The 25,228-nt window shown below is 31.0% G+C and overlaps 2 protein-coding genes across 5 annotated transcripts; one reads left to right on the top strand and one right to left on the bottom strand.

Moving 5' to 3' along the window:
• Positions 1-4,006: 4,006 nt before the first annotated feature.
• LOC107162595 (uncharacterized) lies at positions 4,007-20,867 on the top strand. 3 transcript variants are annotated; one of them, XM_015509559.2, is made up of 6 exons: positions 4,007-4,262; positions 13,551-13,668; positions 14,219-14,375; positions 16,112-16,237; positions 16,311-16,584; positions 18,638-20,867. In XM_015509559.2, exons 1-6 carry the CDS (start codon positions 4,247-4,249, stop codon positions 20,449-20,451), a joined length of 2,505 nt encoding a protein of 834 aa, XP_015365045.1. In that variant the 5' UTR covers positions 4,007-4,246; the 3' UTR covers positions 20,452-20,867. The 3 variants fall into 3 exon arrangements, with proteins under 3 accessions (XP_015365045.1, XP_089080814.1, XP_015365044.1); XM_089224688.1 differs by lacking the exon at positions 4,007-4,262 and adding an exon at positions 7,788-7,811; XM_015509558.2 differs by lacking the exon at positions 4,007-4,262 and adding an exon at positions 10,308-10,773.
• Positions 20,668-24,308, bottom strand: LOC107162598 (uncharacterized). Of its 2 annotated transcripts, none has more exons than XM_015509566.2 (4): positions 24,155-24,308; positions 22,836-23,013; positions 21,676-21,895; positions 20,668-21,058 (listed from the first exon to the last, which is right to left on the bottom strand). In XM_015509566.2, exons 2-4 carry the CDS (start codon positions 22,978-22,980, stop codon positions 20,938-20,940), a joined length of 486 nt encoding a protein of 161 aa, XP_015365052.1. In that variant the 5' UTR covers positions 22,981-23,013; positions 24,155-24,308; the 3' UTR covers positions 20,668-20,937. The 2 variants fall into 2 exon arrangements, with proteins under 2 accessions (XP_015365052.1, XP_015365053.1); XM_015509567.2 differs by having other exon boundaries at positions 21,676-21,892.
• Between the last annotated feature and the right edge of the window lie 920 nt (positions 24,309-25,228).

Genomic DNA, 25,228 nt, shown 5'->3' with positions numbered 1-25,228 from the left:
GTTCCCAATCGTTTTTCCGAATCTCAGGTAAAAATATCGTTCTGTGTCCAAACGTATTACGGCCCAACATTCTGCCAAAAAAACCCACGAGTTAAAACCTTACAGTACCTTCCCCTACAGTTCCCCAGGCTAATGACCTCAGTTGTCGAAGCCCTAACCATAAAAAAAAAATATTTGTCCATTTAATTCAAGATTCTTCATAATTCTTAATTCATACTAAAATAAAAAATTTACTAGTTAAATATTTATGACAATGCTGTTTTTAGATATTCACAAAAACACTAAGGATTGGCAAAAATCTGTTTATTGGCGCAATCCATTGTTTGAAAAAAGTGTTATAAATTATTATTTATAGTTATTTCTTACCTATACACTCCAAGCATGTATTAGTCTTCACCAGTTTACATTGTTTTATTGATATAAATTTTATTTTAACTTGTATTATTATTTTGTAAGCCTTATGGTTTGAGTTAGGTACTATCGATTTTGTGTAACGTCTATACAGAGTTGCCTTTCAATCTTTCATGTTTTATAACAATTTGTCTGTATTTAATATTTATTGAAAATCAATAAACACGGTGGGTCACGCTGTATATAATGCATTTATCATTAATGATGTGTCTACATGTTGACATGTAGTAAGGTATGTCAAAGTCAAATTTCAATTCGTATAAATTTGATTAGAGAATTAATTAATAGACCACGAATTATTTTATTTTTTACAAATAATTAATATCACATGAAATATAGAAATTAAAAACATTATCATGCTCGTAGGTCATGCTTGACTTTACATTATTGTACTGCTGTTATAGTTTATTAATAATAGTATAAATAAGTATCTACATAATGTGTATATCCTTCCCACGATAAATTGAGAAATAGAAATTACACTGATATACTATTCATTTTATATCTTGAGTTTTATTACTTACTCTATAAGCACTAAGCGTATTCTGTCTTCTGTGTAACCCTACCATTACTATTCAATATTCAACATTTAATTTTTTTAAATTTTTTTATTGAATATTTGTCTACTTCTGAGTGCCTCTTTACTTATCTGATCCATTACGTATTATTTTAAATGTATTTTCTTTATTTTGTAAATACTTAATTGTATACGGGTTGTACGATAAATATTCACTTTATTAATAAAAAAAATTTCCCATCATATAAATAATATATTATATATAGCTATCTCAGTACTGTCTTATCTACCAATATAGTGTGTAAAATACTAAAATGTAAAATTGGATATTATTAACAAAAAAAAACGATTTTTTTCCTTTAACAATTTATTAATCTCAGTCATTTTTTTTTTTGTACTTACTAATCTGTTATACAAACCGTTGCTCGTAGGATCTCGAATCTGTTTTCCATTGTTATTTTGATACACAATAACATGTTAAAAATATTAAAAGCATTTTCGAACTCTAAGAAAATTAATAAAAATATAAAAATATATTATTAATATTGCTACGCTATCCATTCACTCATTGTTTTTTTTTTAGTAATATAAAGTATAAGGTTTTACCTGATGGCAAGTGATACGTTTCTCAAGACGCAATTAAATTATGATACCATATTAATCATAAATCATAATAATGATGTATCAGTTATCGGACAAATTGCTTATAAATATTATCCCAGTATGATTGATTATGTGTAAAGGGACATTATATGAGCATAGATTAAGTATACTTAACCATGTGATACAAGTATTTGTTATGCTGGAATTTCGTGACACTGAACACCCCTGTCCTCAATCAATAATAATAATACATTAATACATACCCTCAGGCCTTAGTTGGCGATTCGAAAACGATTGTGAAATTTTGAGAAAACGATCCGTGATCATTGTTTCACATAAATAATGTCGACGACGATAGACAATTATTTAGTGGCTACTCACAGTCCAATCGCAAGTATGCTTATAATATAAAATATACTTCGATGACATCAGTTCACGTTTACTGCAATGTGGACCACGGTATCACTAAATTTAAACCGTGGTTGATTTACAGACTTAATGTCACAACCGTGGTACATTATATTATTATAATATATATTCTATAGTGGATTTATCGTGAATCGCGATTTTTGAAGAGAAAATTATCTGTGATTTCTCAAAATTAATTTTTTTCATTTTTTTGGTGAAGTTGTGAACGTAACGGTAAATACTAAATGGTAACTGGTTTCTGTTATCACAATGATACAATCATATCACAATTTTTATTTGATAATTATTTTCATGATCAGTAAACACATAATTATAAATATTTGACTTGAGTAGGGTTGGGTTCTACTTTGTAGTATCTGTAATATAAAAGGGGTTCATTGGAGTTCACACTACACTGTGTCGCTTCCTGTAAATACATTTTCAGTGTAAACTCCTTTCAGTCTACTTGTTGTTAATATAATATTTAAATTAAATATCATTAAATATTAATTATATATTAAATTCCTGAAAAATATTTAATGCACTTACAAGTTTTCTACTTGATTATAGAATTATAAAGTAATAAAAAAAGGTTCAGACTACACCTTATTAGTTATTAATTAATTGTTTTGACGATAACATAGTTTAGTACCTACCTATACTTCTTGAGTTCCAAACCTATTTAAAGTATATTCTTGAATAATTTTGATCTGTGTGACTATACAGTCATGGAAATAATTAAATCTACTCAAGGAAATAATTAAATATGTTTTTATGATTATAAGTATATAAATCAAAAAGATTAAAAGTTTTTTATTAAATGAGAGTGTTCAAAGTATAGTTCTTACAAAAGCCTACAGCTATTTCAAAAACATCGCACCAAACTAAAAATCCCACGAAAGTCCACAAACAAAATCATTCTACCGAATAAAAATGGTAAGTTATACTTTAATATACAACATTGATTTTACATATGGTTACGTATTATGTCTTATATTTTTATATTATATTGTAAATATATACGGTTATTTATTTAGTGAAACCAATTATACGAGTAACTAACTTATAAATAGGATTTGGAACATCTTGCATTTGTATGTTTTTTTTTTATGAGCTAGTTGTAAATTATTCTTCGATATAACATATTCTCTCGAAAAATTTAAATTAAATACAAAATTTGACTCTGGCGGTTATCTCGTTAAGTTTTAGGAAGAGTACATATTCGAAAAAAAATTATTGATCTTTACATAAGGAGTATCTTTGTTGGTTAATAATTGAACTGGTTTTTGTAATGTATAAAATAATTAAAAACCAGTACCTAGGTACATATTCGTTTGTAATTTAGTATTTTGGTACGAAGTATCACGCGTTGTGTAAGGGTGTAGTAACTGTAGCTATTTTTTTTTACGACGAAGTCTGCATATTTATTTTATATCTTTAAATTTTTAAAATTACTCTTGGTATTACCGGCAAGTACAAACAAATCGTAGATTATTTTACATCTATAATGTACAACTAAAGTTTACGTTTACACGTTTGCTATAGTTTCAAAAGACACACTGAGGCGTTTCGTAGGTGACTTGTTCTCTGAATTTCACCTATACATTACACACCCCCATAGCATCTATTCTAAGTTCACATATGTAACACTGACATGACTAACGATGACAATATCGACGACGGTCACATATAGTTTTGACTTTTGGTCAATGTTTTCGTTATTTGTCTCGATTGCTGTGGTTATAGTTGTCAGATGCAACAGGTGGCGGCCACGTTTCGTACATGTGCGCGGTCCGTGATCTACATAGACGACGATCACAGGTAATAATCGGGAAGCCGCTGTTATCGCTCAAACACTTATAAGCGCGCACACAAACCCAAATAAACATGGATATATTTTTATGACCGTCATCCCCGCCAAAACGTCCCCGTGGGATCGCGAAATAACGGTGATGGCGCTAGGAAACCCATTGTGTGCGCTCCACCGTCTTCGCTATATAGTTATAATTTTCGTTATCATTAACATCATCATTATATGGCCCCAAGCGGCGGCGGCGACGGTGGACGGCTGATAACCAGAACAATTCGTTTACTAAACGTTATTGCCACTGTTGAACGCATTCGCGCGCACCGTTTCAAAGCATCCAAACGATCGACGTCGAAGACGACAGACTAATAAAAATACGAATTAGGCGAAGAATATTCGCATGTGGAACGATAGACCATAAGTGGCTACAGGAAACCTGTTTTGCTGCACCAACGAGTTGTATATAATCCAAAGGAAACATCGTATGACCCCACGTCGAAATGGGATTCTTCAAAGGTAAGCTGGAGTTTTTTTGGTTTTCACTCATTCAACAGTATTGTTCATGTCGTGTTTGAGTAGGTTTTTGTTCTTTACTGTTTTTTTTTATACACTTTTTATTTTAATTCTCTCGTATAGATCTAAATAATATAAAGTATATAAATATATAGACTTGCATAGCGAGGGGTATCTGTTGAAAAAGTTGTTATTGTTCCTTAAGGTTTAAGTGGACATAATATAGTGTAGTGTTAATTTTTAATGACATTTTAGTCTAAAACAATTTTTAAACGTTATGTACCATCATGTGTAGTACTTATTAATATATTATGTATTCTATAGGTATCTTGTATCTACTACTTACTCATTAATTATAAGTTTCGGATTCATTAAAAATTTGGGGATAAATAACACGCTTGATGAGGAGGCTCATTTTTCTTACGCCCATCATAAGCGCAAATAGTGCTTGAGATTTTTTTTAGGGCCGGAGACTGAATAAGCCTTATTTAAGTAATATTGAATAAGCATAAAAAAATTAGGAAATATTTTCCTATTTTTATGTCAATGACTATTCTTGCAATTTATCTTTATGTTAATTAATGTCTACTATGAGATAATCGGTAATAATTGATATTCGATATTGATGTACAAGGCTACAAAGAACTGCTAAAATATATCGTAATTAAAATATATCATAATATTTACCTCTATATACGATATACCTATGTATTTTTTTTCTATTATAAACACATATTACAATCGGTGTAAAATATACTCTACTGTTACACATGGACATAAAGTTAGGTTCAATATTCGATTATACATACATATATCATTTTTATTGTTGTTTTTTCAATCATTGTTTTTCAACTTTCAAATAGCATATAAACAGGTAATACGTAATAATATTACGTTACTATTAACTTTTGACATTTTCCGTGATCAGCTGTGAAATTGCGATAGACCTTGGTACTGTTTTGATACGAAACGTATATTGTTTATGCGTGTGTAATGTGTATAAATATATACAACATGTGTGTATCACATATATAAATATATAATAAGCAACTATAATACTTTTAGGTCATAAACAATAAACAAAGTAATAATTAATAGTTAATACTATATATTATGATATTTTTTTTTTATGTTGTGTAAAAAAATAATAAAACCGGAACATCAAGTATTTAGCAAATAATATAATATTGTTGAGATGTTTACTCCAAAGCATTATGTTTTGTAAATGATTAGGTTAAGTTAGGTTATTATATTATATTATTAATAAGCTTATATAAATACCTAATCCTATTATACACCTACAATTTTTGAGACGTAATTTTGAATGCTATATACTAAATTTTCCAAATCAATTAAACGTTAATTAACAAAATATATGCATTGTTTGGACAAAGCCACGAATTTCGATTGATTATTTATATTTTGACCTTAAACGTGTATAACGCTCATAGGTATAATTTGTATTTATAAATGTATTTTTCCTTTCAACTATTAACAACTCATTTACCGCTTAGGTAATAATATATAGGTATACCTACATATAAAATACATTCCTATACATTTATTAACCTACCTACTGTTTTAATTACATCATTAGAACACAGAATAGGACATAGATACTTGTGTTTTGGAAATATCTGATTATAGTTATAACATAGCTATTTTAATGTAGACATACGTGTTAAAAGTTATATTTCTTAAACAATAATAATCATTTAAACGAAATCAATCGCGTTGATTTGTGACATATTGTATACACGGATCGATCCTGTTGCAGTCTACAGATCTAGATAGTATAATAAGTAATAACCATAACCATATTAAATAAATTTCATAATGGTTTTGTAGCTCTATGAAATTAAAATGTTTGCGTTCAGACTTAAATGCCTAAATACTAATTTAAAACATTTAAATAATTTATCAATTTATACGTAAATACCATAATATACCTATAAGTAATAATTAACCGGTTATTTCCAAATGTTTAAATTCATTGACCTTAACTCCTTCCTTGTTTTTTTTATGGACATTTTGAGTTATTAGCTAAAACAAAAAAAACATATTTAAGAGCTATATACTACTTTAAATGTACTTATGTTTTAATGACGCCTACCTATATGATATAGACTCTATATTATAGAGTGAACTGTAAAAAATTGTAAACACAATTCAACAAATTAAAATTAAAAGTTTATTAATTGCAATTTACAATTCAAATGATTTGTTACTTTTAAATAACTTTTGTTTTGTTTACTTGATACTTGGATGGATACCTAATTATTGACATTTCTCATTATATATGTAAATAATTGTATTCATAAATATAGTGGAAATGTAGTCATAAATAATGTTTTGTTTGTACGTTTTAAGTTCAACAGTATTTGATTATCCTACACTTAATTAAAAACTTCATGTTTTAAAATTGAAAGCAATTAAAATACAGAAAACAAAAACTTATCAAGTAGGTACTTACTAGTTTAAATAATATTTATTTCATTTTTATTATAACCATTTATTTTTAGTATACCATAAACTATTGGTCTTTGGGATTTGATTAAAAGTATCAGTTTCTAATTGTTACCTACCTAAGCTTTTAGCAAAATCATTTAGAGCATAACGATTAATTAGTAAATGACAGTGTATGTATTTCAAAGGATTAAAAAAACAATAATAATTAATTGGTATAACCTATTTCTATAAACGTGTTTCAGAATATTAGGGTTAAAGCACTAAACAAATAGGTAATAAAATAAATACACCACTGATTATATATTTGTTTGCTATCAAATCAAGCAATCACAACGAGCCACGTGGAGTTCGATAGTATTGTAATTTTTTAATTATTGCAGTACTTACTAACAATAATAATGGCTGTTTTATTAGCTGTCGATAATTATTGTATATTAGATACAGTAGTGGTTCTCCATTAAAACAATTATATTGCAAATAATCAGATTTTAACATTAGATGCACACAATACAATCAAAATGATATATTATAATGCATATATTGAAAATACTTTTTGTTTGTATTTAATACAATATAAATTATTGATATGTTAATATGTGGCATAACACTATATTGTATACTGCGTATTACTGCGTTATTGTTGTAATGAGATCGAAGTTCGTTTAACAATCAACATTATTACTTATTAGATAATAGTCAAATACGATAAAATATGTATTATACTCGTTAGGTACTTGTATATTGTTATAAATTAGAATTCATAAGTACGATTATTATGTATAATATGGATCATAATTTGTCTATAATGACCGTACAATAAATAATGATAATATTGGATCAGTCTGTAACATTCGTTTTGATGGTGATCTTATCTATAACGGAGATGAACGTCTTGCCAGAGATTCCTGCCTTGATTCCCATGCATCATATTTTTTCTTTTTATACAAAATAAAAGTTTTTCTATAAAAATATAATAAATTATTAAATTATATACGAAATAATTATTTTGTCTGCGGGGAAAAAGGTAATTGATTCGATTGTCGTTGAAGGAACGAAATCGCTAACGTTGGAATTTATTTAATAGTGAGTAAGAGCTGTATATTTTTAGTGAAAAGGATACCTTAAAAATCAGTGTTAACCTCGAGCGTTTGTTGTAAATGTTAATTTTAGAAATCTAATTATTGGAAAAGCAAATAATTATTGCCCGCAAAATGAAATGTATAGTACACCCGACACGCGTTCAAATAGTAATAAAAAAAAAACAAATACCTATTATAGCAACGATTCTTGAATTTTTAATAAATGGACATATAATATTCACTACCTAGCAATGTTCAATCGTTGAATTTGTGATTTCAAAGAAAATCTCTCGCACGATGTATTATTATTAATTTTAATTTAAGGCAGTGGTGCAGACTCCTCCGCACTTATACAGTTATGTTGTTATATATTATTGTTAATTCGTAGTGCTATTTATGTATTGCAAAGGTATTCAAACTGTGCGTTGTAGCTCCTAGGGGCATCGCGAAAGTTAGCGAAGAGAGCCGTGTCAAAGCACCGGAAACCAAAATTGATGTAGGTCTACTAGGTCTTGTTTAATTTATATAAATATTATTTATAAATTTATAATCATTTTGGAAACGATAACGAAACACATCATGTGACTATTTGAAGTGTTATTTTTCATACTTAAGTCATTGCTATCATCACCCATATTGGGCCATATAATATATTGAATCCGTATGTTTCAATTTTTCATAAATAATTTGGGAGTCATTCAAATTTTGTGAACACACATGCAACAGAGTCCCGAGACTGTATTTATAATCTATTGGTTTGGGAATGTTTATCTTCTCTTTACGGTTTATAATTGCATAATAGGTAGTTTCGATATTTTTAATATTATTCAAAATCTGCAGTTTTTGTATGTTTAACGTAATTCCCGTCAAAATGATAGATAACGCAACATTTAAACGACTGTGTATACCATGATATACATTATATTATATTATTGTATTGTATTAGTTAATTAATTAATTTTTTTTAATATTAATATTTTAATTTATTATAATTTTAATTATAATTTTAATTATTTATTTTAGTTTTAATTATTATAGATACCTGAGCTTCACTAAGAAACTCATGTGAAGGCCCAAAATGGAGGTAACTCGTCTCAACCGCATAAGAGTATCTTTTCAACTAAATTATATGTATAATGACTGACACCCATTCCTACTAAAACAATTTTTATACCAATTATGTATTGATACACATTTAAATTTACCATTTCAATAATTTAGTAGTTATTATTATTATTTAATATGGGCAAAAAAAATTCTTTTTTTATTTTTTATTTATTATAATCATAAAATGTTTCAGCACACATGGTGCTTTTACAAGTAATTTTTTTAAATAATGGATTCAATTATACTAGGTACAAAGAAAATTTAAAAAAATGGAATACTTAATATTATTTTAAAGATAAACGTGTAGCTATATACCTAATATGCAACATCAATAAATGTAGATTGATGAAATTCTTTTTAGTTTAAACATGATATATCAAAAGAAAGCAATAGCACAATATATATAGGCACTTGTACAAATAATAATTAGCATTTAGTATTTATAAATTTAAAATCATGTTTTTAGAGCGTGTCGTTGACAGCAATACAATAAAGGTCTGTCACAATTCACAAATGCATAATGAAATACATATAATATATAATACACTTTAGAATTGATTAATAGATCAAAGTTTTTATAAATGATATTTTATAAGTTCGATGAAATCATATTTGACAATTATAATTTAAATTTAAAAAAAAAAAACGATATATTTATGGTGAACTATGATTTTTAAAAAAGAAACATAAAGTATTGGTCATTATTTTTTTTGGTGGAAAGGGAAAGGTATAAAAATTACAATTTTGGAAGAAAATAATTATGTTTTAATGTACCAAACTTTCTGCGAATATTCTAGATGTTTGTCGTTTACGGTAATGCGGCCGTTATATTATCGATTAGTTTTTTATAGACAGGAATTTCGATCGAGGTAATTCGTTATCATGATGGCGCCAATGCGCCATAATGGATTGCAAAAAATTAAATCTATCGGGTATATCACTGAATATAATCTAATATATTATAAAATGAACAGCTCTATGTACCTTAAATTAAACATAAAGACTGTTCAGTGAAAATACTATGCCCTTCTCCTTCTCGCCACGAATGTGACAAATCATTAAAAATGCCGAATAGTCGTTATTTTCAAATGGTCATGGAATCATCTTTGGCAAGTGAGAGTGTGGATAAACCTCTATAAAAAAAATTGTGTGGACCATAGGCGAGTTTGCAACATCACACTCTGATTTAATTATTATTATTTTCAATCGCACGCGCCGGGCAGAGTACGTAGGTAGGTACAAACCCCTTCCCACCTGCAATCAAATTATTAAACAATAGTGTAGACTTGTTGGCCGAATGTCGCATCAGTGGCGTTACAACAAATAACGATCATTTGGATCCGCGAGCGAACCTATCGGACAGTATAATTATTATCGCTATATACCATACACGCGTTAATGTGTTATTGTGTTTTAATATCATAAATCTGTATCAAATCCGTGTGTATAATACTGTGCAATAATATTATTATGCATGCAATAAATGAATACATCTGATAATATAAAATGGTAATGATCGAATTTTCCCAATACACGCAGCAAAACATTAATCGCGTGTACGGCGTGTGTGTGTGTGTGTAATAATATTAAGTTGTCTTGGTTCCGATTTGTGATAAGAACGCGTTTCACTTATATAACTCGAGTCGTACAGACAGATAGTCTACAGTCAACGGTCGAACGTTCGCATTGTCTCAACAGACCGATCTATTATCAATATAACATTTAAGATACATATTAATCATATTACATATACATATTACATCTGAACAAACGCATCACCGTCATGGCCAGCCGCCGTGTAAGCATCAACGACTATGATTCCAATGCACCCAGCAACTTATTCCGGACCAACGGTCAAAGTAAGATACAACGATTCGATAATAAATTACAATAACAACAATACATTTAAAATAATACCAAACCGATCGTGTAATTATTTCATTTAAGAGACAGCGGTTGAGTTAGTTTGGGCGCATAAATATTCTTTATATTATGCGATCTTGTTCTTAAAATTTGAATTCGTGTGAATTAATTTATTATAATGTATACAAGTACCTCTCGATAATAGGTACCTGTACAGCTGTACGGCTTGTTGTTATTTGTCGTTTTGCACACAATACGCGCGTGTATAATTTAATTTTTCTTTATCGCGTTTGCCACTTGTAAATATTTCAAATCTGCTCGGCGATAAAATAACTCGTATAAACATTGTATGAATATTATGCTTGAGGGGTGGTAGGAGAGTCTCCATGGCGTGTACTGCATAATCTGATCACTGTTGGCGAGGCTCGGGTGCTCACCTATCGCGAACGTCACGGCGTTTTTTTTTTTATTCAATGTTTTCAAGATTGGAGTAAAAAATACACTATTTTTCAGTCTTCTTTCGCTTAGTTAATCGACGCTATTTTTCGTTTCCTTCAATTAAATATGGAGGTATAAAAACTTATAAATTACAAAATTGTTTTTTGATTAAAAATGTTTTTGTACGATAAGTTGCAAGCCAAATACGACGGTTCGTTCATTCGTTGATGTGTTATTGAACGAAAATACATTTTAAAAACGCGCCTATTATATAAATACCGGTAATTAAAATAATTGCTCGTCAGAAAGTTGTAGTTGTAAATTATTGTTATTTAAATATGTTCGGTCTTTGGAATTTTATAAATAAACGGCACTAAACCTTTCGCGCGCGTTACGGTTTTCAATAATTGAAATAAAATACTACAGCAGTATGTATCTAATGATATTATGACTACATGACTCATCTGTCGCTTGTAATATTGTCACATCATATTTAATCAAAATAATTGTTATTTTCGAAAGAGTTAAATTGTATATATAATACTCGATTATAGATTTTTAATCGTTTTTTGTACTCATGTCTTGGTCTCGCCTATTTTATTGACACATTTGTTTATGGTCATATGTACAATTTACATACTATATACTTATTCGTAAATGTTTATTTTTTTTAAACTATTTTTTGCATTGAACTTATGTTTTATATGATATTATAATAATGCGTTTGTTTATTTATTTAATTAATGAAGTGGATAAATAGAGGTAGTGCTACAAAAAACTAGAAATCCTCGTACTGCGCGTAGATTAAGTTTCACGTAACAGTTGTATGCACACATTGCATAGCTTATCATATTTTCAAATAATTTATTACCTTCTGTTTTAGTAGTCAAGGTTATCAAATGACGTCACGAGCCTTCTTTACACGATAAAAAAAATGATATGAAAATTAATCTCTTTGTGTACTGTTTGGTATGATTTTAAAATAATTGGTTTCAAATAAATTATCAAAAACGGTTAATTGTTATTAATTTAATAATATATTATAGAAGTGAAACATAATTTATTTCCATGTTGTGATCATTTTATTTTTTATAAGTGGTTCATCATGATTTAAAATGGTAGTCAACATAGATACTATTATATGGCCATGTAATTAAATACTGTATTTACTAGTTTGATTAATATATAATGATTATATTATTATCTACAAAATAGTGGTAAATGTTTGCTACTAAGTAGTATATAGAAGTTAAAATCGATAAATATTAATTTTATAACTATTCATATTGACTACTTACGATATAGAATCATATCTTTAAAAAATAATAAATATTTGATCTTAACAGTTTTGTTCTGAAGTTAAAAACTAAATGTATTCTGTCAGCTATGATATCAATTAAAAATTAAAATATTCCTTTATCCTACAAAATATTTTGTAGGTACATGTTTTGCTATTTACGTTTTAGTCGAACACATTAATTGTATATTAATGGAAAATACCTTCAAAATATCGCTATTTTTCAAATGGGTATTCTATTATAATTATTTAATGTAGGTACACAACTTTTATGAACATTATGTTAAAATTGTATAGTACCACTAGAATTCGTAAAATAATTTAGCTTTCATATCAATATTAAATAATAATTTTTTATTATTAGTTATATTACATTTAAGCGTAAATGGGAATTAAAATACGAGGCTTATGACAAAAACGTTTGTACTAACAAATAAATGGGTATTTTATGAATAATATACAATATATTTATAAATAAACAATATTAAATAAAAAATATTCTACTTTTCGAGATTTCTTACTTAAAAATCGTATGTAAAAGTATAGGCAATATAAAGTGTGTGTGTGTATAATACTTGATTAACTAAGCTGCACCATACTGCAGGAAGGCACATCGTACATCTTAATTACTCTTTTATTATTCAAATTAGTGGGCTGTTATAGTGACTACTGTCAACTAGTATGTACACATTGTACACCTTGCAATTTGCAATCGTACATACCTATATGGATATATATATATATTTATTTTATAATATATGTATAATTAACAATAAATGCATGTATATGTATGCGTACGAATTCAATTCCACTCTGAACAGCGAGACCAGAACGCTGTCTTTGAAATGGCTTCATCACAATTTCGATTATAAGAAAAAAAAAAATAAGTAAAAATAAATTTTCATTCGATAGGATAAAACGGGGATAAAAAAGCAATGCAATTTCACTCCGTTTTTGTTCGTTTAACTTAAAAGGTGTTTCTTCCATACAACGTATTTCCCTAAAACTAAGAACTAAAAATTTATTTGTTATACACAGACTTATCTGGCATGGGAAACAAAAGGAGAGAGATCAACGCTCCTCTCATCGTAGTTTCCAATAGACTTCCATTTGTGTTGAGTAAAAACGCAGACGGAGAATTAGTGCGGAAACAAAGGTAAGAAATACTAAATTTCGTTGTGAGTTACTGTGTAATAGGTTACTACCATAAAGTTAGTGGTATTACACTATTACCATATTGTAACAATGTATATTGTATAGTTACTATGATAATTAACCAAGTATCTATAGTATAATATTTATTATTAAATATTCATATTTTTTGTATTATTGGCTACTTTTTCGAGATGAGTTATACTATATTTTAATATTTAACTCTTAACCATAAAAAATGAGCAAACAAATGCAACAATAACAAGTTTCTCAATTTATCCACTAAGATTTATTTTAAAAAGTTAACGTTATACTACCAGGTGCCAGGTAGAACATTATAGTTTCAATGGTTTCATACAAGTTTTTTCAATTTTATGTTAAGAAACATTTATGATAAGTGGATAAAATAACGAATATTTAAACAATTTGCAATAACATTATTTAAATTTGAATTTTGAAAACATTGAGTACCTATCTTACTTATTATTATTTATTACAATAATTAGTTTTGTTATATTCAATAAGCCAATTCGATTTAATGGTTTTATTTATAGTGCGGGTGGTCTTGTAACGGCCGTCGCTCCAGTTGTTGTCGAATGTAAAGGCACGTGGATTGGGTGGTCTGGTTCGTTCGATTTAAAACCCAATGATCCAATTCCGGAATCCGATCCAGAAGACAAAGCTCCTACCGCTGGACTCAAATCTAGTCAAGTAAGATCATTATGATATAAAGCAACGATATACATTCATATATAATATACAGTTTACTAAATATTAAAGGAAGAAAAACGGGTAAGTGTATGTCACTCTGCTGTACAAAAAGTTACAAGTAGGTTACTGTAATGGATAGTATTAAATTTTAATTCAATAATGATATTATGATATATTTTATCATTGAATACGAAAAACGATTCTGAGCGGAGACGGTCACTCTAGGATATTTTATACTAGGTAGGTATATTAATTGTGTTGTCATTATTTCAAAAAAAAAAAAAAAAAAAATGTAGGTACCTATTAAATAAATTCCAAATAAATTAAATAAGATTCGTTATATATCTGAGTCACTCAGTCATTTAAAGTATGTGCAATATACTATAAAGTATTAGTATAAGTCATTAACGACATTAACTATTAAAATTATTAGAACATAAAGTATACCTATTTTAAAAATTCCAAATAATCACAAATAATATTTTTAATTACAATAATATAACTAAAATTGTTATTCTTGGTTATTTATCCAATATATAATTTTTCCCCAATTTTTAACTTAAATTAACTATTAAAAAAAACTGTGTTTGTATAGTTATTAGATTTTTTTGTTACAGAATAAATTACTTACGATAAACTTAGTTTTAAATTGTATTCCTTACCTATAAAAGTTGGATGTTTTATAAATTGTTAAAAATTAAGTAATTTGTAGATTTTCTATTTGATAAATGTTGTCAAAATTTGAACTTTAAACAGTTGTAAATCATAACATGCCTATGCATTTTTAATATTTTCCAATAATTTCTTTTATATACACGTATGGTAAGCTTGTAATCAATTTTCAAGCATTAAAATTCGAACTTTCAATGGTTATTAGCTTATTAAAAATGTTGTGACGATCTATGTAGTTTTAATATTTTTTTAAGTACCATTATAACAATATATTAGGAGTCTTGTATTAAATTTTGAAGCCTTTTTACTCAACTAATAAAATTGTATTGGTAGAAAAAACAAAAAACAAAAAAAAAAATAATAATCGAAAATATCTATTAGCAACTTATATAAATATTTTAAAAGTTGTATCTAGTATGGAAAATTCCAATATAAATATTCATTGAAAATTTAAAGTATCTGCGATAATTTGTTTTAGAGTTACATCAATATCTAAAATCGATTTTCTCAAAAACTGATTTTGATTCAAAATTCCTGTTTTCCTTAATTTTTTTGTTTTTTTTTTCGGTGCTTTTGAAAACTACTGGGAATTTTAAATGTTGGCCTCTCCAATGTACCAACTATATTAAATTTTCAACCGGAAAAGCTACTGAAGTTGAAATCTAAGCATAATTTCTACAACTTATAGTGAACACAGGCGCAAAAATAAAATCAAAACATACATCATTGTAAAAATAATACATTCATCGCTCCGCTCAGAGTCTAAAATATACGTATGAAATCGAAAAAAAATCATCGTATCCAATATTTGACTTATATACCTATACATAATAATATAATATGCCAAAAATGCTTAATTGCGCCACATAATATTATGTAGGTATGCGTAGTTAAATGTAATAATATTGTCATGCGTAATTTTTAATTAATGGCATTTTCCCGTTTCACGTCCCCGTAGAACTGTAGTTGTTTGGAAATTCGTCAAAAGTCACGTACTATAATATTATGTAACGTCTATCGAATGTTTATAGTGAATAATATAACGTAATATTTTATTATCATAGATTATTCCAGTACACTTAGATAAAACTGAAATTGAAGAATTCTACAACGGGTGTTGTAATGGCACGTTTTGGCCCCTATTTCACTCAATGCCCGACCGTGCGAATTTTGTTTCAAGGGACTGGAAAGTAATTATTTGTTAATCTTGATGATGCACGTCGACAGATGATAATTTTTTCCTTTTTATATGTATCACGTTAGACATACTGCAAAGTAAACGACAAGTTCGCCGATTGCACACTGGATGCCCTGCGGAGTGCTATAAAAACCCTAGACGACGCTGGAGATCACCACACGGCGCCACTGGTTTGGATTCATGATTATCAATTACTGACGACTGCAACCAAAATCCGTCAGGCGTGTGAAGCCGAAAACCTCAGGTGTAAGTTGGGATTCTTCTTGCACATACCATTTCCATCGTGGGACATTATGAGGCTGTTACCTTGGGACGATCAAGTTCTACAGGGAATGTTGGGTAAGTAAACATAATTTTATGTTAGTAGTATTGATGATTCATGACTCAATTTTAGGTATCTTAATATCAGAATTAGATCATGTTATTTTACTATATAGAAAAAAAACGCCGTAAATATGTAAATCAAATCTTAGTTAGAAATTGATAAATTTTTACACAAATTATTATGTAAAACTTTATTTAACAATCAGCTTTTTTTAAGCTTATGATGGGTTGTAAACTCGTAAAATATAAATAACAATTTAAATGGAATGCGATTCGCGAATATAATAATGTTGAAGACCACCACCATATTATTATGATATATATTTAATAATTTGATCTATAGTTACTATAATATTTACACCATAGAATAACCGTTAATGGTTTTATGTTTTCAATTTTAAAACTAAAACTTTCAGCAGCTTCCTTTTCTATCGAGCTGAGTATCGACGTTTAATTATTGAGAATACTTTAGTGCGTATAGATAATATAAAATTAAATTAAGGTAGGTACTAAAGTTTTAATTAAGGCTATAAACGAAGTGCATTTACGTGTATTTTAATTACCTTATAGTTCATAGAAGGTTTAAATGAGTAAGTGATTTTTGGTCAAAATGTGTTTCATTTAATTTCTACACTGCATATATATTGTACGAAAATATTGGGTATATACTTACGCAGTTACGCTATACTGTATATTTTTTCATATTTGACATACTTTCATAATTTTATAATATATATGGTGGTTTAGCAGCAGTTCTTAACCTGTGGTCCGTGGCTCCCTCGGGGTCCGCGATACTCATGTTGGAGGTCCGCGGAAGCCTTAACACCTAACATAAGTCAATACATTACATGAGTGCATTATTATAATATTTTTGGATTATTATTTTTTATTTTTTATATAAAATATTTCTTATATTGTAAGAGATAAACCTAAACCTACTTCCTATAATTTGTAATATAAAATAATTTTTATAATTTTATCATAACATGTGATGTTTTGTAATAAAAAGGTATTCGAGAAGCAATTGATCCGTTAGGTACGTGTTCTACAGAAGGTTAAGAACCGCTGATCTAGATTAATCTTCAATAGCGAATAATCTATATAGACTGCGATATTATACTGATATGAATATTTTTTTCTGTGGATTGAAATTATAATTTGCCAGTTTTTAATAAAAACAAATTATTTTTTGATGGTTTAAATATGATTTTTCAATTAATTGCAATTATTAGTTATTATTGTTATTAGGTACGACTTACAATTTTTATATGTAAACTAGGTGCTTAAAATAATAGAATTGTACAAAAATGAATAGAATATATCCTATTTAGTATTTAGTATTTTGAGTTTGACAAGATTATTTTTAAAATTTTATTTAAAAACAATTAATTTTATCACGCGTGATAATAACCTTAGAAATTTAAAGTGTACATTAGCCTATGATGTAACATATAGATTTTCAGATTAGGTATATTTCGCCAATTTTTAATGTATAATTAATTAATAGATAATATTATGTTTATAAATTTATAATTCAGTGTATTTAATTAACTAACTCACAGGACTAATAAAAATAGATAGGTATTTTTTAATAGTATAAAAATAATAATGTTTTTTACTTACGTTTGGAATGAATGTACATCATATAATGTTTATAATTTTTATAATATAATAGTACGTGGTATGGAAATTATGTTTCCCACATAGACCTTATACTATGGTTTCACGCTGCGTACGGCGATGACAGTTTGTAGGAATAATATAATGCATTTTACGTGGACTACACAATTTTTTGAAGGCGTGTTTTAAAAATTCGAATTACATTTTATGAAATTTAAACTTCTTCTTCTTATATACGAGTATGTTATTATAATATTACAGTATCCGAAAAAATGCAACGTTACTAATTATTTTGACTAATATTATCAGCCATCACGATAGATAGGTATAAAATATAATATAAATATTATAGGTGTACATATCATAATAAAACGACGTACCTAACTGACATCCTAAAATATGCACAAAATATTAAATACTGCAATAACAAATGGCATACTATTTACAGCTTACGATTTTACCGCCTTCCACATTGAGGACTACTGTTTGAACTTTATTGATTGCTGCTGTCGTCGGCTCGGGTGCCGAGTGGATCGGACCAACATGCTGGTGGAGCTGGCCGGAAGGACTATACAAGTGAAGGCGCTGCCGATCGGCATACCGTTCGACCGTTTCGTACAACTGTCGGAGAAGGCGCCAGCGTTCCTAACCATGTCGGACGATGTCAAGGTGATACTGGGCGTGGACAGGCTGGACTACACTAAAGGTCTGGTGCATCGGATCCTGGCGTTCGAGAAATTCCTGGACAAGTATCCCGAGCACCGAGAGAAAGTGGTGCTGCTGCAAATCTCGGTGCCATCCAGGACGGACGTCAAAGAGTACAAACAACTCAAGGACGAGACCGAACTGCTGATCGGCCGCATCAACGGAAGGTTCTCGATGCCCAACTGGTCGCCGATCCGGTACATCTACGGGTGCCTGAGCCAGGAGCAGCTGGCCGCCCTGTACCGGGACTGCGCGGTGGCGTTGGTGACGCCGCTCCGGGACGGCATGAACCTGGTCGCCAAGGAGTTCGTGGCGTGCCAGATCCGCACGCCGGGCGTGCTGATCCTGTCACCGTTCGCTGGCGCCGGTGGCACCATGCACGAGGCGCTGCTGGTTAACCCGTACGAGCTGGACGAGATGGCCAACGTGCTGCACCGAGCCCTGGGGATGCCGCTGGACGAACGCGAACTGCGCATGACGCAGCTTAGGCACCGCGAACAGCTGTTGGACGTCAACTACTGGATGACGTCATTCTTCTCGTCGATGGGCGCGCTCGGAGACGACGACGAAGACAGCGACGCGAATGGCGGTATCGGCGGGGGTAACCGGTCGTCCAAGAGTATGCAATTGCAACTGGACGACTTCGACATGTACCTGAGCAATCACATCGCAGGCGCTGGCAAGCTGAGCTTGATCCTGGACTACGACGGCACGCTCACGCACCTCACGTCGCATCCCGACCTGGCCGTCATGTCCGAGGAGACGGTCAAGGTGCTGCAGCGGCTCAGCCGCATGCCGGACGTGAACATCGCCATCATATCGGGCCGGACGTTGGACAACGTCAAATCGATGGTGGGCATCGAGAACGTGACGTACGCGGGCAGCCACGGCATCGAGATCCTGCACCCGGACGGCACCAACTTCGTGCACCCGGTGCCTAGACAGTACGAGCAAAAGGTGGCCGAGCTGCAGAAGGCGCTCGCGGACGAGGTGTGCGGCGACGGCGCTTGGGTGGAGAATAAGGGCGTTATGCTGACGTACCACTACCGGGAGGTGCCGGTCGCCCGTCGCGAACTTCTTGAACACCGAGCGGTCGAGATATTCGAGGCGGCAGGGTTCGAGCCCCACCGCGGTTTCTTGGCCATCGAGGGCAAGCCACCCGTCACGTGGGACCAGGGCCGCGCGTCCATTTACATACTGCGCACCACGTACGGCGTCGACTGGTCTGAGCGGGTGCGCGTCGTGTACGCTGGCAACGAGGACGCCATGCTGGCGCTGCAGGGCATAGCGTGCACGTTCCGCGTCGATCCGTCGCCGATGGTCCAGACGGCCGCCGACTTCCGGCTGTCCGGTCCAGACGCCGTGCTCACCATGCTCAAGTGGGTGGAGAAGGAGATGCACAAGCGGCTGCCGACGCTGCGGACGGTCAGCAACAGCCGCGTGCAAAACGCGGCGCTGGCGCACAGTATCCGGTCGCAGATGAGCATCGACCAGAAGGAAGAGGAAAAGGAAAAGATGATCCTGTTGGCCCGGAGGTCTAAGCTCACCACCACTTGAGCGACGGTCGAGACGATGACTAGAACTGCACGCAACACCTCCGCGTTATGACATTAATATTCTATAATGATTATATTAATGTACAAGTACTCGGACAGCATGACAAATTATACATTACCAAAAATGGTTACATGTACCAATAATGCCATTTTTTGTAATAAGAATCGTTATTTTTAGATTCTATATAGAGTTAGGAATATATTATGTGTATTTAAATAATTGTTTGACTATTTGTTTTATTTTTTTATATATGTATTGTTTTTATTATAATATTAAATATGATTATATTATTATTGTTCGTGAACGACATGTGCCGGTTAAACACGATAATAGTATAATATTTACAGCTAGATATATAGTGATTATGATTTACATGTGAACATTATATTATATTATACGAATGTTTTACATAATAATTGTCGACTTAAAAAATTGAAATTCTTCCGGAATGAAAATCTAGCTGCAATCGATGTTGACTTGAACCGGTCATTGTTGTGTGTTGACGTTCCTCATGGTGTTGACCAAACCCGCTGGAATAGCGCCGTGCCCGTACTTTTCGTAGGCTGAGTTCAAAACTTGCAAGATTGGCTTGACGTACTCGATAGATCTGAAAATAAAAACAAAATTCCAATATAGTACACTCATGTTTCGTACTGAGTTGTCCGCGGATTTTTCAATATTAATTTACAGTTTAGTGTTGTCGGTATTTAATACATTTAAATTACGGTTCACTACTGGCACGAATTATTTACAAAAGTTTTAAAAAGATTTTAATTAGCTAGTGAAATTAAATAAAAACAAATTACTGACGGCGCGTTATCTGATTTTTCGTGTCTAATTGTAGTCAAACGCAATACGACCGCGTGGTGATTTTTTCTTTCAATAATAAATGAAAAAATAAATGCTCGCCGTATTTAAAGCAGAATAAACATTAAAATGTTAAACATATTTTCAATAAACATTCTATGAATGAATGTGTGTGAATAACATAGAGAACGAAAATCGCTGTTTGGCTGCACGTCAAAGTTTAAGTCCCGATAACGCCGATTCCTCGATCGAATGAAAAAAAAAAACATAATCTCATTGAACGCGTCATGGTGATATCCCTCATCATTAAAATAAAAGAAAAAACCGAGAATTTCGCGGCAAGTAGGTAAGTACCTAGCTATCTACTTTACACGCAGAGAATAATAATAAACAAATAAACGGAAGTGAAGTGCTTACCTCTTGTTGTAAGTCGGCGGGAACGATTGGTACGCGTCTGCGCTGTATCCGGTTGCTGTTGGTGGGACTTCACAGGTGCTGAATATCTGGCAAAGTCTGTAGCCGAACAATGGGCTGACGATTGCCGAAATCGCGAGCAAAACGACCACTCCGATCACGACCACCCCACCCGTGGCCAAAGCTGCGCCATAGCTGTTCGGGATCAACGACCAATTTTCATCTGAAACAAATTGTCACTTAAAAAGCACCTCAGTCACAGTACCCACACGTGCGTTCTGTTCTATGCGCGTTTTGAGACGGTAATATTCTACGTAAATCCAATGATGACGTGTTGTGGTGATTATTACATATTTGGTATAATATTATTATTTTAGTTCAACACATTATCTGATTTTGGGTACATTTTTTTTAATGAATAAAAACCCCCATCGCCCAATAGATTGTTTGTATCTACAACACTGCAAAGATCATTAGACGAACCTATTTTGTTATAGAAATTCGGTTTAACTATAGTGGCTGTTCTATTATAATGTTATTAAATTACATTATTTGATAACGCAGGCATTAAGTCACGTATTCGAGGAAGATATTTTCATGGTTTATTATAATATTGTGATAAACACATTTTTTGTATGAAAAAATACAACTAATTATGCCATTTTTGTTTGAATCAAATTATTTTGAACTTTTCAAAAAAAAATGTAAATTTTTTAAACAATAAGTCATGTAGATTTATTTATTTGATTGCAAACTAAAAACTGAAATAGGAACTTTAAAATATTTTTATTTATAGAAAGGGACAAACGTAACTGAATCATTTTAGATGTTTATAGAAAAACTAACAAAAAATAACGATATTCTTGATACTTAATTTTTAATTATGTAATTAATCGAAAATATGATGATTGATTAGTTTCTCGCGTCTACTGTGTTATATTAACATAATTAGGTGCATTAAAAAAATACATTCATGAAATCATATTAAATTATAATCGTTCTGGTGACGAATATTTTTATTCTATCGTTTACACTTTACAGAGTTATTATACGTAAATCGTTAGAATAAAACTTTCAAAAAAAATTTTAAACGTTTAAAATATAAATTTATGTACATAAATAAGCCAATTCGAATGTATAATAATCACTGAAACTATACTTACTATCGTTCGAAATGGTAGCTTTCGTAACAGCTGTAGCTCGGTCGATGGCTGCGGAGACTGTTGATGGGACGCTATCTTTGGTTTCGTCAGCGAGAGCGTGCATAGCCAAAGCTGCCAAAACACCGAATACTACGTAGAATTTCATGGCTGCTGAATGTTATGTTCGGTGACGATTTAGCTGTAAGAAAATTAAAAAATAAATCGTATAATATATACGATATTAATATGCGAGTGTATATACGCAACAGGCGCAACTACGATAAGTAGTGTCAAAACAACAATAATATTCAAAATAGTGATTTTCGTCTAGGTGTATCATTAATACATAAACATAATAATATTATAGATTTAACGCATAGACAATTTATAATACCTAATAATAATATATTCGAGTTACGATAACTCGAAAAACTCGACAACTCGAATTTTTTTTTACTCCCCAAGTAATTAGTTAGATATTTCGAAGCGAATTTTTATCATCTTTCAACTTTGAGTTATTGCGACTCGGCTGAGTCGAGTCTCCAAACATACTGTAATAGTATGTTTGGCTTTAAAAAAAATTAAACTTATAATCCTATCTATCCCGGTGGACGAAAATAGTGATATAATAGTAAGTAGCAAGGCACGCTCTATAATTATTGTAGAAGTTTTTTCAGTGTCGTATTCCGAATCGTTGTGAATTTATTACAATGCCCAACCGATACCTTCTATAAAGACTAAATTGCAAATAAATAAATTCAATGGTATTTTAGGGTGGACAATACCACAATATTTATTCGTACAAAACTACAAAATAGCTAGAACAATGCTAAAACTATATAGACATTTATAAGAATATATTAAATATAGAATAACTTATGCTTAATTGATATTTGCGTAGGACCATATTAAAACATAAACCGAATCCGAGAACAGCCACAAGTGTCCATTCTGTTATAAAGTTAAGTATTTTTAAATAAAAACCAAAAAGTCTAAAAAAATATTGAATAAACTATTATAAATTATTATTAATATAATGTATTATTGAAAGGGATCAAAAATTATGATATCATATAATATTAGTAATCGTACGGTGAAATATATTCAATCAACGTCGTGAAAACGTATGAAAATATGCCTAGCGTTTAAGTTTATAGCTTTAAGTAGGCACGTTGTATTTATCGCTGATACGCAGTTAAAATATATTATATTATAAGCATGTTCAAAGTTACGACTGCAAAAAAAAAAACAATATAAAACTAAAAACGGCCAGCCAATATATAATAGCACTCGATAGAGAAATAAACGTAGAGTGTATAAAAAAAAAAAATGTGATTTACCTCGAGTATACTTCTGTTACAGCTGTAGTGTCGTCTTCAAAGTCGGGCAACTCAGTGATGCTCATGGGGCGGCGAAGTAGCCCTTATATACACCGATGGCTGCCGTCGACATCACTTACACATCCGGGTAGGGTAGTTTACGAAAGAGCTACGGCTAAAAAAAACACGTAGGGTGGTGGGTAGAAATTAATATTATCTTCGTCGGAATCGTAGTGTACAGCGGACTGCAGGGGGATTTGCGGCGGCAGACCCATTAACCCCGTCTGTCTCGACACAATAATAATAATGATAATATTAGATATTATCGTATTCGTATGATTTTTTTATTTTTATGTTGCGCGAACGAACGGGTAGAAAAAACAAAACTGCCCAGTAATAAGTCGTAGCAGGTATGTATAACTTGACGCTTGTTATAGCAGCGGCGGGCAAATTCGCTTGAAACCTATATATTATGCATTATGTATAGGTACCTATAGAATAGTGTGCTGCGATCGAATATTTTGTGAGTTTTTTAAGCTTTAATACTACTCGTATAAAGTTCCTTTAGAAACTCTTCTTTAGAACGAGGGCCACTCTTTGCAGTATATAGCAGACAGTTAACAATAGACCTCCAGTTTCAAGTATTACGTATGTATTTAATACGATATATGAAGCAATATTAAGTAATAATAGTAACGATTTTTGGTTCATTATTTACACTGTTTCACCACCATAATCCGATTTTCTCGGTTATTTTTAAAATTTAAGTGAACTGGTCATTAAAATATTAGTTCCGGGTTGCATGAAAAATGTGTTTATTTGATGGTTAGGTGGTCCACTAAATCACGTTTAAGGGATCATTAGCTTATACTATTGATTCGTTAAATGTTTTGTGATTGTTCATGCAACCCAGTGTTTGTATGATTATTTTAAAATGTCCATAAGCATAACTATATACTACTTCATAACTAATATATCAATTAAAGCTTCAGATTTATACCTAATACCTTTACCGTATAATTACATTCAAATTTTATTTTAGGTCAATTCTTCTAATTTTAAAAATAACAGAGTAAAATTGATTATTGGAACGTA

Source organism: Diuraphis noxia, unplaced genomic scaffold, assembly GCF_037042655.1.
Source record: "Diuraphis noxia isolate RWA-SAM2 unplaced genomic scaffold, SU_Dnox_SAM2 contig0003, whole genome shotgun sequence".
Lineage (NCBI taxonomy): Eukaryota > Metazoa > Arthropoda > Insecta > Hemiptera > Aphididae > Diuraphis > Diuraphis noxia.
The sequence above is the reverse complement of the archived record's forward strand: the minus strand, read 5'-3'. Positions and strand labels throughout refer to the sequence as shown.

Coding starts and splice junctions, on each gene's coding strand:
- LOC107162595 (XM_015509558.2), top strand. CDS start 10,698: ATGGCCAGCCGCCGTGTAAGCATCAACGACTATGATTCCAATGCACCC. Junction 13,669..14,218: donor GAATTAGTGCGGAAACAAAG/GTAAGAAATACT, acceptor TTTTATTTATAG/TGCGGGTGGTCTTGTAACGG. Junction 16,585..18,637: donor AGTTCTACAGGGAATGTTGG/GTAAGTAAACAT, acceptor TACTATTTACAG/CTTACGATTTTACCGCCTTC.
- LOC107162598 (XM_015509566.2), bottom strand. CDS start 22,980: ATGAAATTCTACGTAGTATTCGGTGTTTTGGCAGCTTTGGCTATGCAC. Junction 21,896..22,835: donor AGCTACCATTTCGAACGATA/GTAAGTATAGTT, acceptor AATTTGTTTCAG/ATGAAAATTGGTCGTTGATC. Junction 21,059..21,675: donor CCGCCGACTTACAACAAGAG/GTAAGCACTTCA, acceptor TTTTATTTTCAG/ATCTATCGAGTACGTCAAGC.